Source organism: Callospermophilus lateralis, chromosome 11 (assembly GCF_048772815.1).
Source record: "Callospermophilus lateralis isolate mCalLat2 chromosome 11, mCalLat2.hap1, whole genome shotgun sequence".
Lineage (NCBI taxonomy): Eukaryota > Metazoa > Chordata > Mammalia > Rodentia > Sciuridae > Callospermophilus > Callospermophilus lateralis.
In genome coordinates, this window is record NC_135315.1 from 82,663,965 (window position 1) to 82,680,194 (window position 16,230).

The 16,230-nt window shown below is 39.1% G+C and overlaps 1 protein-coding gene across 1 annotated transcript in view; it reads right to left on the reverse strand.

Annotated features, from left to right (window-relative positions):
* Positions 1-16,230, reverse strand: part of LOC143410636 (uncharacterized) — a 31,500-nt gene that overhangs the window by 3,861 nt on the left and 11,409 nt on the right. The window contains 1 exon segment of the mRNA XM_076871452.1: positions 3-1,573. Coding sequence (XP_076727567.1) covers positions 3-1,573 — 1,571 coding nt within the window.

The window sequence follows — 16,230 nt, forward strand, 5'->3', positions numbered from 1 at the left end:
GGATCCGAGCCCCGACTTTCCTAGTCATCTTCTAGGGTTAGCATGGTAGGCTGACGTGACTGCTTCTTTTTGGGACACTCTTTGGCCCAGTGTTCTTTTTCTTTACAGTAGGCACATTGGTCTGAGGCCAGGGGCAGCCTTTGGAGTGGGCCCAGTTATCCCTTCCTGTCTCCCTGCTTTCTAACTTATGGCCTGTCTGTGACTGTGACCAGCACCTTAGCCAATGCTTTAGTCTGCCTTATGTTTCTCTCATCTTCCTTGTGTTCCCTTTCCTTCTCTCTCCTCTGTTCATTCTCTTCCTCAGTTTCTCTCTTATAACATACTTTCTCAGCCTCTCTGACTAAATCTCTTAAGGTCATATCTTGTAGTCCGTCTAAACGTTGTAACTTTCTCTTAATATCTAGGGCAGCCTGCCCAATAAAAGCCCTTGCAACAGATGCCTTTTGGCCCCCTGCCTGAGGATCAAAGGGAGTATATCTCCTATATGCTTCCATAATTCTCTCCAGCAACATGGAGGGAGATTCATTGGGTCCCTGAATAATCTCCCTTACATTGGCCAAATTAGTTGGCTGCCTAGCAGCCGCTCGGAGACCCGCTACAAGAGCCCAGCAATAAGTGGACAGATGCTTCCTACCTTCAAAGGTGTTAGGGTCCCAGTTGGGTCCGTTTAAGGGGAAGCCAGCTTCGATGACGTTAGGAAGTTGGGTTGGTCTCCCATCTGGTCCAAGAACATTCTTTTGGGCTTCTAAGAGGATTCTCTCCCGTTCCTCTGTTGTAAAGAGAGTCCCCAGAATCTGTTGGCAGTCATCCCAAGTGGGCTGGTGTGAGAACATCAGCGACTCGACTAAACCTGTAAGTCGGGTGGGGTCCTCAGAAAAAGGGGGATTGTTATTTTTCCAATTGTATAAATCTGAGGAGGAAAAAGGCCAGTATTGGTAAGCTTGCATTTCTCCTCCGTGCCCATCATCTATTGTGGGCCCATAAGAACGGAGAGGAAGCATCACCTGGGCTTCTGAGTTGTTCATTGTCCACCGCCTGTGGGTCCCTTTAGCTGGCCCAGGCTCCTCTGGTGGGGGAGGAGCTGCTGCTGCCGTTGTTGCTGTCACTGCCGCGGGGAAGTCCCTGGGAGGGGTTTGATCTGACCCAAACACCTCTAGCAGCGGGGTGCCCGAGTCAGCTGCAGGAGGGTCACCTAAGACGAATTGGGGGTTTGGGAGCACGGGTAAATGATAAGGAGGGAGGGTGGAGTCCAATAAAGTTAAATCCTGTGACTCAGGAAGAACAGAGGGACGAGGGGATGGAGCGGAAGGTTTGAGTGATAGAATCGTGGGGGAAGACACTGGAATAGGAACTGAGACAAGGAAAGGCTTCACGCATATGGGAGGAAATTCACAAAGGTCCTGCCAGGTCAAAATATATGGCTGCTGGTCTGGATGGCCATGTGGCCCTGGCTGAAAAACAGTATCTCTGACTTTGCGGATTAGAGGGAGGTCGAAAGACCCCCCTGGGGGCCATTCAACTCCGAGGGCGGGCCATTCTGAAGCGCAGAGTGTATGCCAGGTCCAGCGTTTCACTGTAAAAGAAAGATTTTGAGCCCTTGCTCAAATTTACACTTTTACACTTTTACTCAGGCTCTGGGCTTAGAATCAGCTTAAAAATTTCACCTTTACACTTCCACCTTCCATCCTATGACATGACTGTTTTTTACTTCCATCTCTTTCCTCAGCTCCTTCTGCTTTACCTGAGAACAATCTCAGTTAATGTGTGTATGTAGCTATAAAAATTATTATACTCAAAAAATGGTGGGTAGAAACTCAGATCTGTCTTTGAATTCCTATTGTGATATTTAGTAGCTCTGAGTCTTTGCACACATGATTTAACCTAGTTGAAGTACATTTACTTATAGCATAAATGGAGTAAAATATATATGTGGATGGAATAAGTCAAATATTTCAAGTGTCTCTTCACTCATAACCACTAGTTTAGTATACTATGCAAGTATGTTTTTAAAATTCTAAAAATATTTAATTATAAATGCAACAAGTTAGATACACAAATAATATACAAATATCATTGTGTTTTGTTTTTCAGCTAGATTCAAAACATAAGCCATATCACACAATAATGTTTTGGAATTTTTAAAGTTCTCAATGTTCTTAAAATGCAAGATTTTGAAAAATTTATTTTCTCAAGCTACACATAACATTAAATATTCTCAGAGGTCAGGTTTTAAAAGTGATTATTCTGAAAGATTTATAAATAAGTACTTTAAAAACTGAGAAAAAAAACATTATCTGGTATGAAAATATGGCAAATCTAAATAGGTTTCTAAATGGAAGACAAGATTATGAAGAGATAAGATGGACACTGTTACCTAGGTACATGTGTGACTGTACATATGGTGCGATGATACATTCTGTACAACCAGAGAAATGAAAATGCTGCAATTGTGTACGATGAATCAAAATGCATTCTGCTGTCATATATACCTATTTAAAATTAATTAATTAAAACCATAAAAAGATCCTGAAGAGATGAGTTAATGCAATTGATAGGACCAAAAAAGAACAAAGAAAAAAACTGGAAGAAATGAAGGTAAAAGTTTGCTCTCATTACACTCATGTGACTAGGACCCACAGGAAGGCAGGTTGCCAACCTGGAACTTTTCTAAGATATTCTTTCTATCAAATATTTAAATGTACTTGTTATTATAAGCAAATCACAAACTCATATAACTTTTCCATAGAGTATGAAACAATATTTGCTGTGAGCCATTAGCCAAGTAGGTATGACAATTTCCTTGCCAGCAGACCCCATGTTGCTTAGTGAAAGGACTCGTGGAAATAGGACATTTTGCAGTAACATTGCACATAAGGTGACCTTGCTCAAGGACCAGGGCGGATCTGGGTTTAGGGTGGTTCCAGGTTTAACATTATTCCTGCTGGGAATAGGGCGTATCCTGCTGCTTGAGTTCCCCTTGAGTCGCTCCCGGGATTCAGAGAGTTTTTGGGAGGCAGAGGAGGTGGATTTGGGCAGAGAACATGGATTTCCCCAGAACGTGATTGTAGAGTGTCGGTGTGAGATCGGGAATAAAGAATTGCTGTTTGAATCTACAAGGCTGTGAGTGGCTCGTGATTTTGTGCCCAGCCAGACTGAGGCAAATATTCTTGGTTATTAGGATTTTTACACTGAAGAAACTGTTTATAGAATCATAAACCTAATGGTCAACCTGGCTGCCTGCCCTTCAGCACTTCATATCTGGGGACATTTTCTTCTATCTACAGCTTCTCTGGAACCATTCCTGTCTGAAAACAGTAAACAAGCCCTGCCCACTCAAAGAAAGCAAACAAACCAGAACAAAACAACTGAGGATGGATGCAAGTCTCAGAAGCAAGACTATTTCCTTCCACTAGAGTGAGGAAATGTGCATGGATGGGTAAGGGAATGTAGTGTTCTAGAAAGATGAATCTCCACTCTGAAGGGTACTCAGAGACACCAGCATCCTACTTGTGAGCCTTACAGCTCCCTTATACCTCAACTTGTTCTTTAAGTCCAAGAAAGTGAGAAGAGGCTGCCGTAACTCTTGCTAGAAGTTAGCTTGCTCTCTCAGTAGTAAGAACAGAGTGCAGGGTTCCTTGCACATCCCGTCCTGAAACACACTCAGGGAATATACAGATTGTAAAATTTCACAGGATGTGTAATTGCAAAGCCTGTCATTGCCCTTCTACCCATTTCTCAAACAGTAACCTTCTCACTTGAAAGTGACCAATATGCTTGTCTCAAAGTGACATAACCTGTTGGAAGAGTGGGGAAAGGATAGGAAAGGTCAGGAAAGTCTCCCTGCACTTAGTGTTGGTTACCCTGCCAGAAAATGACCTTTTGGAAGACATATTGATTCAGTCGCATTCGTATATGTCCCTGGAATGAATGTACAGGTGAGGGGAAAATGTCCATTTAGTATAAGAGAGTTTCTGAAACCTGCCTCCTGGGACAAAAGAACTGATGAGGCTGGTTGGGCTGGAAAATTAACCCAAAGATGCTTGGTAGAAAGGACCTTGGAATTCATTACATTCTTCCCCCTGGACTTTGTAACTTGTATGTGGTATTGCCTCTACCTAATACCATTATACTTGATGTTTTAGCTGCTGTGACTAAAAGATCTGACCAGACAATTTTAGAGGAAAAGTTTATTAGGGGGCTTATGGTTTCAGAAGTCTTCATCCAGCTCCATTCCTCCAGGCTCTAGGTGAGGCAGAACATCATGGAGGAAGAGTGTGACAGAGAGAAGCAGCTCACATGGTGATCAGAAGGAGAAAGAGATCTCCACTTGCCAGATACAAATATATATCCCATAGATACTCCCCCAATGAACTACTTGCTCCAGCCACACCCCTCCTACTTCCAGTTCCCATTAAGTTAATCCCATCAGGGATTAATTCACTGATTAGGTTAAGGCTATCGCCCAGTCATTTCTCCTCCAAAACTTCTTGCATTGTCTCACATGTGAGATTTTGGGGGGCACCACATTTAAACCATAACACTTTAATCACTCAGTTGACTTTATCTGCTATCCTAGTCTATTTGATACTAGTCTTACACCCATGATCTTCCTAAAGATCAGATAAGTTAGAAGCATAGACCTGGGTATTTAATACTTATATGTTACCTGAGTCTAAATTTCCTAATTTATAAAATAGTAGCAATCGTATTACCTTTACTGCTTTTTTTTAACAATATCAAAATTCCTTGCACATAGTATGAGAACCATAAAGAGAAATATTACTAATGTCATTTACTTTCAGTCAAGGGAGCATTTGTCTGGACTTCAGAAGCTAGTTATCTAAACCTTCCACAGTCTTAGTCTTCTGTGTTACCCTTGGCCCATTCTGGAATACCCTGCCTGCCAGAGAGAGGTGGTTCTCTCGGACAGAACACACTTTCCTTGTGTAGCTACTTTGCTGTTGTTGAAATCTGTCCTTACCACTGTTTCCACCCTCAGCTCCCAGGGGACATATTAATATCCAGCACCTGGCTGTTCCCTGGCTCTTACTGACTCTCTTACTGACTCAAGCTTCTGTCACTGATTTTACTCAGTGAACACACTATTGAATTTAGCAAAAAGCAGTGATAAAATCCAACCCATTTTCTCGTGAAATTCAACTCTGGTGCTTGAGGTAAAATATCCCTCTCTCCAGCCACTCTTGCTACTAGATAACTTATGAACACACTTTAGGCTTCTAAAACACAGAATTGGAAGTGATTAAAGAAATTGCTGTGACTCATGATTGCAAAAGAACTCAAAACAAATGAACCACTTTGATTAATATGCCTAGTATATTCTTGTGTTCCTTGTTTTAGTTTAATTTGGAGTTTCTGCTGACCATCACAGAACTGGACTTGTAAGCAAACTGTCAAAAACTCAAAATCCCAACTAAAAATGCAATATCATCCAAACCCAATACATATACACATATATTACTAGCAATACTTATTTCAAATGGTGTTTTATTCTTCTGTTCTTTAGCAGTTTTATAATGTAGTGGGACAGTATGCTATTGCTATTATTGTTACTGACATAGCATTTATGATTGACTGCTTTTCTCGTCAGTTCAACAGATTAAAATGTAATTAATTGTCATACGTTCAAGTACTTGAATTCTGGCTTTTCTATATTAGCTGGAAATTGTTTGTATTGTGTCAATATGAGGGAACAGTCCCCTGAAGGTATTCTTCCCAGGCCTCTAATTTGGAAGGACTGAGCTTTTGAGGGTGGGTGGGTGGAGGATCTTTTCAAGGGTGGGGAGCATTGAATATTGAGTAAGGGAGGAGCTAATGTGACCCCTGGTGGTCATTGAGATGATTTTTGTATTAACTCTGTCATCCCTGAGGAAAGAGAAGGGACCCTGATGATTCCTGAGAAGGGCCTGAGCAGGGAAGATTCTGAAGGCTTTGGCCTTGGGAATTTCAATCTAACTCTGTGGTCAATGAAGACAGTGGAGTTAATAGATTATAAATAGAACAGCAATGCTTAATTACCAGTGAAGATCATGAAGAGTGCCAGGCACAGTAGCGCATGCTTGTAATCCCAGCAGTTTGGGAGGCTGAGACAGGAAGATCATGAGTTCAAAGCCAGCCTCAGCAACAGCAAGGCACTAAACAACTCAGTGAAATTCTCTAAAAAAAATAGAGCTGGAGATGTGGCTCAATGTTTGGGTGCCCCTGAGTTCAATCTCTAGTACCAAAAAAAAAAAAAAAAAAAAAGGCCATGAAGAGCAATGGTGGTGGTAGTCCTGAGTACCAGGGACTTCAGTCCCAAAATTTTCTCCACAGTTTTGCCTGAATAAAACCAAAAGTTTCTTATAGACTACAAAGGAGAAATTAGAAGACCATAAACATTGGCTAATATTAACCTTTAAGGTAAGTGCACAATCTTTCCTTGTTCATAAGAAAATATTCACTGATATGACTTGACAAACATCTCATGTGCTTCATAAATCTGAATCTCTGGTTCCTTTATATCCTCACCCTCATATATCAAGGAGATTTCAGAGATTATCCTAGACCTATGATTTCTGCCTCAACCTTATGCAAAACTCAACAATGGGTTTCTCAGAGAAATCCCTACCATGATTACTTGGGAATGAAGAACACTTGCACCTGGCAGGAAATATAAAGAAGAAGCCAGACATCAGTTATTCTGAATCAACCAGCAGTTCAATAGTGCTGACTTTGTACATTCCAAATTTCAGGAGCCAGAAGCAAGTCTGTCTAAAATACCAACCTTTGTTAACTACTCTCTGTGCAGCACCTCTTCCTGGCGGATGCAATCTACAGTGGATGCAATCTTGGTGACTGCATGAATTCTTTGTACAAAAGAAAAAAATGAGCCCGGTAGGGTGATGCATGCCTGTAAACCTAGTGGCTCAGGAGGCTGAGGCAGGAGGATCACCAATTCAAAGCCAGCCTCAGCAATTTAGTAAGGATCTAACTCAAAATAAAAATAAATAAATAAATAAAATGGGCTGGGGATATGGCTCAGTGGTTAAGTGACCCTGGGTTAAATTCCTGGTTAAAAAAAAAGATACCCTTCTCCCTTCACATAGAAAGATCCCTATGGTAAAGACTCAGGACTTCAGAACTAGCAAGCAGGCTAAATTTCAGTTTCCATGCTTTGCCCCTGGCTGGGTGTTCTTGTACAAAAGATGAATTACACAACACTATGAAGCTGTGCTGGATCGCTTTCCAGCTTTATGATATTAATTTCTCTTGAATAGTTCCCTAAACACAATCAATACATTTTTATTATTATTTAAAAATAATCGACATTTTTCTCTACTCATGATTTCTCTGCAAAAGATGCCAAAATCCATATATCAGCATTGGAAAATTAATTCAATAAAAGTGAGAACTACTTGCAATATATTTCACAAGGCATATTCATCAATTGAAGATGAATGCAACTTTACTGTAGAAATTAAAGAGTATATGTAGAATTATGTACTCAGAATCAGCCTCAGGGATGAAAAAAACCAAATTTTGTAGGGAAAGAAAATGTACATTCGGGAGAATGAGAATTGTTGAATGTGGGGATCTGAGGAGAAAAATGGAGGTTGGACAAAGGGGAAAAAATAAATGCTATTGACTTCAGAAATGCTTCTTCAGCTGTCTTTAAGCTAAACTTGTATGTGAACTAAGCTATTTAATTATGGTCATAAATGGGACAGGAGAGTTTCCAAATGCCAGGTGTTCGGGTGCATGCCTGTAATTTCAGTGACTCAGGAAGATGAGGCAGAAGGGTCACAAGATTGAGGCCAGCCTCAGCAACTTAGTGAGACCCTGCCTCAATATAAAAAATTAAAGGAGTTGGGGATATAGCTCAGTGATAAAGCATCCTGGGTTCAATCCCCAGTACTTTACCCCAAAATTCCCACATTTCTAAAAGTATGTTACCAGGCCAGAAAAACAGAATAATGAAATGAGGAAACACTAAAAAATTGAGATCAACTGTGATAAAGAAGATTAAGGAATGATTATTAATCCCCATCAAGACTTAAGAACTTATCCCAATAATGCTAAATGCTTGTCACACTAAAAAACTAATAGGTAAAATATATTTCATTAAGGAAAAAATATCCTTTTAGTTAAAGAAAAATTACAAAGACAAATAACATAAGCTATAGAATCAGAGAATAAGATTTGATATCTTTGGAGGCCATTACTGAGCCCACTAAAGTTTACCCAAAGGGAATCAAGGCAATAAAGCAGGAAACTAGGAGCACTAAACAAATAGAGCAACTGGCCATAGGTGCAGGATGTTATGAAAAATTGTTAGTTTGCAAGAAGAGACAACCCTGGCATAGACAATTACTTTATAGTATGCCTTGTCCTTAACTTCAGAGTCTTTTATTTTTTAATTAGTTGTTCAAAACATTACAAAGCTCTTGACATATCATATTTCATACATTTGATTCAAGTGGGTTATGAACTCCCATTTTTACCCTGTATACAGTTTGCAGAATCATATAGGTTACACATCCACATTTTTACATACTGCCATACTAGTGTCTGTTGTATTCTGATGCCTTTCCTATCCTCTACTGTCCCCCCTCCCCTCCCCTCCCATCTTCTCTCTCTACCCAATCTACTGTAATTCCTTTCTCTCTCTTGTTTTTTTCCCTTTCCCCTCACTTCCTCTTATATGCAATTTTGTATAACACTGAGGGTCTCCTTCCCTTTCCATGCAATTTCCCTTCTCTCTCCCTTTCCCTCAAACCTCTCCGCCCTGTTTAATGGTAATCTTTTATGTTAGGATAAATGATCTTCCTGTGGCTTGACTTAGGAATGACCTCCCCAGAGACACTGGACAGTTCCCTTCTTTTGTGATTTTTCATTCTCGTATTAGAATATTTTCAAGTTATAATATGATTTTAATATCATGATTATAGTTGCCAGCATTGAAAGCCATACTTTAAAAAGATTTGTAATTTCATATAAGTATTTTCTTATGAAAAGGGCAAATTGTCTTCTGAAATTAAAATGTTAATGAGCGTTAAATGGTATCAAAGGTCAGAGATGAGGCTGCTCAGTAAGGTCTAGAAAGATGACTGAAGGCTTCAAGAGTGAACCAGTTTGTGATCAAGAGTTCAATGGGTTTCAAATTTGGACATAGATAAAGTAAATATGTAAGTTTTTTCATTGTTGAAGGAGTCCTTGGATTTACATAAATTAATACTTTTCTTTTCCCTTTGATCCTACCTACATTCTTTAAGATTACAAAAGTCAATTATCACTCTGCCCCTTTTACAAATGAGGAAACTGAGATAAAGCAAGATAAAATGATTGTCTCAACAGTGTATTTAAAAATGTGTAGTACACTTCAGAAAGATCCCTAATATCCAGAATATACAAAGAACTAAAAAAATTAGACAATGAGATAACGAATAACCCAATCAACAAATGGGCCAAGGACCTGAACAGAAATTTCTCAGAGGAGGACATACAATCAATCAACAAGTATATGAAAAAATGCTCACCATCTCTAGCAGTCAGAGAAATGCAAATCAAAACCACCCTAAGATACCACCTCACTCCAGTAAGTTTGGCAGCCATTAGGAAGTCAAACAGCAACAAGTGCTGGCGAGGATGTGGGGAAAAGGGTACTCTTGTTCATTGCTGGTGGGACTGCAAATTGGTGCGGCCAATTTGGAAAGCAGTATGGAGATTTCTTGGAAAGCTCGGAATGGAACCACCATTTGATCCAGCTATTCCCCTACTCGGTCTATTCCCTAAAGACCTAAAAAGAGCACACTATAGGGACACTGCTACATCCATGTTCATAGCAGCACAATTCACGATAGCAAGACTGTGGAACCAACCTAGATGCCCTTCAATAGACGAATGGATAAAAAAAAAAATGTGGCATTTATACACAATGGAGTATTACTCTGCATTAAGAAATGACAAAATCATAGAATTTGGAGGGAAATGGATGGCATTAGAGCAGATTATGCTAAGTGAAGCTAGCCAATCCCTTAAAAACAAATGCCAAATGTCTTCTTTGATATAAGGAGAGTAACTAAGAACAGAGTAGGGACGAAGAGCATGAGAAGAAGATTAACATTAAACAGGGATGAGAGGTGGGAGGGAAAGGGAGAGAGAAGGGAAATTGCATGTAAATGGAAGGAGACCCTCAGGGGTATACAAAATTACATACAAGAGGAAGTGAGGGGAAAGGAGGAAAAATATAAGGGGGAGAAATGAACTACAGTAGAGGGGGTAGAGAGAGAAGAGGGGAGGGGAGGGGGGAGGGGGTATAGTAGAGGATAGGAAAGGCAGCAGAATACAACAGACACCAGAATGGCAATATGTAAATCAATGGTTCTGCAACTGATGTGATTCTGCAATCTGTATATGGGGTAAAAATGGGAGCTCATATCCCACTTGAATCAAAGTGTGAAATATGATATATCAAGAACTATGTAATGTTTTGAACAACCTACAATAAAAATTAATTAAAAAATGTGTAGTACAAACAGTCCTGGCTATTATGACTATCAGTTAAGTGTTTATTGAGGAATCTGTGTTCTCTATACAAAGAAAAAATGGGAACAAGAAGTGTTCTTCCTTTGATGGGAAGCTTTCAGGTTTATAGAATTTAGCAAATGAAAGGCAAAAGTGCATTTAAAGTATAAAATAAATTTTAATTAAAGATGAAGTTAAAATATAAGTCATAAAAACACAATCCAGTCAACTTGGAAATATTTTAGGGTATTACAAAAATATAAAAAAATTGTCCTGATGGTTTCAAACTTGTAACTATTGTTGCTTAATTTTCCTCTAGCTCTGTAATTTCCTAAGGAAAACAAAAAGTCAAAAGAATCCTGTTGTTAGCATAAAAAATACCAACATTTTCTAGATTGACTCGTGCAGTAGAGATGGATTACAGTATATCTGGAGCCCGTGTTTTCATGTCAATGTTGAATTCCCTTGAGGCTGGGAGAGAATATTGTTGCTTGGCTATCAAGCTTCTCACAATTTATAAATCTGCATATCCCCATCTTTGTCTTTACTTGAACTCAACAGAAAAATATGTGTATACAACTTGGTTCCACTTCACCTCTCAACCCCTGTATTATAGAAAATAGCAGGTGTTATACATAACACTTGTGGAGAGTCCCTGAGTGTAGTAAAGTAGAGAATTGCCATCTCAAGGGAGAGACAAATCATGACCTAATAATTCTGGAAGTATTTGGAGTTAATCGCTATGATAACATAAGGTCTTAAAGACAAAAATCATGAATCAATTTTATATAAAATATTTTTCCAAATTAGCAGTTCAGTGAAAAGATGAATTTCTCAGAGGCAAGACTATGAATTATTTTTATATTATTTGTATAGTCTAAGATAGTGGGATGAATGAATAAAATATAATAGAGGTAAACTTGGTCTTACTTTAGATAGAAATAAATTTCATTCAAGATCACATGCTATTCATTCAATGTACTTTTAATCTGGAAAGATTAATTTTCTGAATTGTTTTAAGATGTCTAATATTAATTCAAAATTAGCAAATTGTTTTTTATGACTTTAAATTTAAGTATGCAATTTTAATAACTTGATATTACTTTAAGCTAATATTTTTTAGTTAACAAAATTTGATCCTTTATTACAATTTAAAATTGAATTGCTAGATGATTTTCTCCCAATTGAGGGTTAAATTCAGCCAAACAGCCTGTTTAGCATATGTTCTCCTGAAGTTGATAGTTGCTCTCTGAAAAGTGGATTGGTATCTTGGAAATAAACCTCAAACTCCACTCTGACATTCTACATAAGAAAAAAGATTGAGATGCAGTTTCACGTCAAAAACCCACAAATAAATCCATGTTCACTTTTGCTTAGATCACTTCGATATTTATTATGTGATGCTATCTTAAATTTTGTTTTCCACATCTGTTCTTAGACAGTAAAATCTTAGAAGCTTAGATTTTTTTCAGAAATTATAAAGTGGTTATTTACCATATCCCCTAAAAAAGAAATGCCAAATGCCTTCTCTGATATAAGGTGAATTACATATATGGGGAAGGGAGGGGGAGCATGGGAGGAATAGAGGAACTCTAGATAGGGCAGAGGGGTGGGAGGAGAAGAGAGGGGGCAGGTGGTTAGCAAAGATGGTGGAATGTGATGGACATCATTATCCAAAGTACTTGTATGAAGACATGAATTGGTGTGAACATACTTTATATACAGAGATACGAAAAATTGTGCTCTTATGTGTAATAAAAATTGCAATGCATTCCACTGTCATGTATTTAAAAAATAAAATCAATTAAATATTATTTTTAAAAGTGATTATTTTAAAAGCAGTTTTTTGTAATGTTAGTTTCATCTCATTATTCACTTTGAAAATGATACGAAAGAATGGTTTCATTCAGCTATGAATATCATACATTGAATTAATAAGGTAATTTCAAATATTTCATATAAAGATAAGAATTTAGGGTTGTCAGATCTGTAATTCCATTAAAATATTGTAAAATGATTATTGATTAAATAAAAAGACATTTCCTATATTCTTTTTTAAATATTTCTTTTTTAGTTTTACTTTGATACAATACCTTTATTTTAATTATTTATTTTTATGTGGAACTGAGGATCAAACCCAGGGCCCTGCACAAGCTAGGCAAGGGCTTGGGCTCTACTGCTGACCTACAACCCCAGCCCTCCTATATTCTTTTATTGAGAACACATGAAATGTTACAGCATCTTGCCCACACGTGTATGGACATATATATACAAATATAATCTGTATTACATATACTCATATATGTGCATCTATATGTATACATATGTATCTGTACATTTGCCTACAATCTGGCAAGAGTAGATTGCATATGAAGTCTCATGTTAGTAAGCAAAGATTGTTTGGGTATATCGCCTCTATTTTCTTAAACTGTATTTCATCTAATCCTTACTGTAGGTCTCCAAAGAACCTAAAATATAGAACGTACGGATCTAGGACATCAATGTTTATAGCAGCTCAATTCACAATAACTAAACTATGGAACCAGCCTAAGTGACCTTCAACAGATGAATGGATAAATTAAATGGAATACTAAGCAATCATAAGAAGAAATGATATTATGGCATTTGCCAGTAAATGGATGGAACTGAAGACTATCATGCTAAGTGAAATAAGCCAATCCTCCAAAACCAAAGTCTGAATATTGTTTCTGATATGCAGATGCTAACTTTCAATAAGGGGGACAAGTGTAGGGAAGAACAAAAATACTTTGGATCAGACAAAGGGTAATGAAGGGAAAGGAAAGGGAACAGGAATAGGACAAATAGTAGATAAAACAAGCTCCCAGAAATGGTGGAAGAAATATGCATATCACTGCTCCATGTATTCCTTTCATCACATCATGTTCTGGACACAAAATGCAAAACTCACACTTTTCTTATTCTCCTCTCAAAGCCTCATTTTAAAGAGAGCATGGATTACTAAAATCAACTATGCCTGCTTTCCCTATTGTTTTCAAATTTCAATCCTATGTTGAGTATACACTTGATTGTTTCAAGGATAGTGTGTTCAACTACACCCCTGTTGAAATTATCCCTGATCTTATCACTCATTTTGTACTTTGCCTGATCTCCTAACATCCTTATAGATATCTATTTCCCCAATTGCCTGTTGTGACTGACTCTTCATGTGTGCTGACATTCCCATTTACACTTTAATAGAAATTCACTGGATTGCAAAAAGGGCCTTTCGTCCAAATCCTAAACTCACTATTCTTCCTTACCCTACACTGGAATCCTGCCTACTCTCACTATTTCACTGCACGTTCTCTTTTACATTCAGTAGTCCCAGGTACAAGATCTTAGGCCATTGTCTATGGATTTAGAGGATTCATTTCTGCAGAACATAATTCAAAACTAGGTATCCAAATCAAGGGCCCAACAAACTTTTGTGCTTGAGATCTTACCTACTTTTCTATTTTCATACTTACATTTCACCTAACATTCGTATAAATATCCCAGTTGCCCAATACCCGTTTTAATACAGCAGAATGACTTTTAACCCAAATCGAACATGATATGACCGTTAACCATACTCTGTTCCCTCAATCTATTTTCACATAACAGCAAGTCCTGAGTTGACCTTGCCATACAGGTATGTAGGGAATCCTACAGCTGCTGAGAAGCTCAAAGGTAGATGCAGAAATGATCCCTAGAGCAAATGTAGGCAGCTAGGTTGGACCTGTGAGGTTTGAAGTCATCTTCCAAGGCCAACAACCCAGTTAGGATGAAGGGATGAGGCTGAATCAGCCTCTCTCTTCTCAATGCAGGGAAGATGGACACAATCAGGTCTGTGTGGATTGCGGATCCCGGGCTCCTAGGGTATATAGACCTTTATGTCTTGTGAAAATGTCACAGGAAGTTGAGCAGCCTCCATCTCATGGGACCCTTGGAAACAACTGTAAGGACAAAGTGGTTGCCAAGGCAGTGACCTCATTCATTTCCCTGAAGGAAGTGACCTCACCTCACTTCCTTGGTGATGGAACTCTCTGAACTTGGGATCCAGGAGGTGAGGCATCCAGAGGCAGTTCCACTCTCAGTGGGCTCACTTGATTGTCTGTACCAAGGCCAGAGTCATTCTTTGTTGGTACCTAGTGATGTGTGGATAGCCAAATGCCTTGAATGGTCTCAACAGGGGCCTTTCCTGAGAAAGAAGTGTTGGCTCATTGCTGGCTTCTGACAACTACACAGAGGTGGCCAAGGAGACCAGAGCTGAGATAGGACAGGCCACTGCTGCGGAACATATTTTTACCCACCAGTCAAAGGACAGAGTGGATAGATGCAGAACAAATAAAGGGGTGGTTTGTGTGTCTCAGTGGGTGTGTGTTTCAATTTGTCGTTTTGTCTCATGTTCTGATAACATGAAGAAAAAACGGTTTTTTTGTTTTGTTTTTTTTTTGGTTGTTGTTGGTTTGAAAGGGACTGTTAGCTAGTGAGCCTTTTTATGTCAGTGGATCCCACTAGGTTTGGGGTTAAAGAGAGTAGAGAGAATGCAGCCGCGAATGTGTCCTGTCTAGTGGAAATCTTTGCAGGACTCCTCATGGCCAATTTATGAATGGGCTCCTGCTTGCCTTGCAGATGGGCAACACCTACCAAGATACTAAGTTCCTGTATTCTTCCTGAATTTTGGCCACTCTCTGTAGTGGTTCGTGGTTTTGTGTCCAAGATGTGTACCAAATTCAAGCTCTGTGACATGGCCATGGACTGGATTGCTAAAGGGCATGCCAAGCATCTCAGAAAACTCAAAAATTAGCATGACTTGTAAGGATCTCTATGGAGAATCCCTGCTTGGATACATAGTAACCCAAGTTGCATGATTAGGAGCTGTCAGTGCCACAGTGTTCAATTAAAGAAAAGTTTTTCTCCAGGCTTCTTTCTTCCCTATTGTCCTGTTCCCCTGAATGTCAGGGAGGTGTTTGCCTTAGGGCACTTTTTTGGGACTCCTCAAGAAAACAGTTTCAAATGGAAAGGGAAGAGGCCTAATCTGTGCCTTTGAAGTAAAGTGCTTGGTAAAAGCTGTGTCTGAATCAGACTCTTGGCCCTGTGTGTGGCTGTGAATTACATTCTCAGCACCCCAGGAAACACAAGAAAAATCCCATGTGTCCATCCCAATCTAAGAGGATAAAAAAGAAGTGTACTATTGGATGAAGTCTCTTGCCTTCCTCTGGTCAGGTTCCTGACACCTATGAAGTCAGAACAGGGATCCTCTGGGTCAAATGAGTTGTTGCAAGCCCTCCAGTAACTATCACACAGGTGTGATAGTTACTGAGTCCAGTACACATAAAGAATCTACCCCTGGCAGACAGAAGGCCTCTAATTTGACAAGCAGAGCAGTATTAACTACAGGCCCATTTTATTATCTTGTTTCTCCGGAATGGTGTCCAGGCCACCATGACATTTGGCATATGATGGGCATGAGAGCATTCTCTGCACACCATCTAAGACTGCTCACCCTTTAGAAACCCCCAGCCAGAATGTTATGATGAGTGTCTCTATGGAAGAAGATGAGGGCCATGTGGGAGTGTTTTTGTTAGAATAGTGGTCTTTTGTGTGGTGGTTGGAAAAGACGACTGGGTCCACCTCAGCTTGAAGTCTGGTGTGATGCCATTAGAGACTGAGTTCTGGAACTGATCTCAGAGAACTATTGCCATG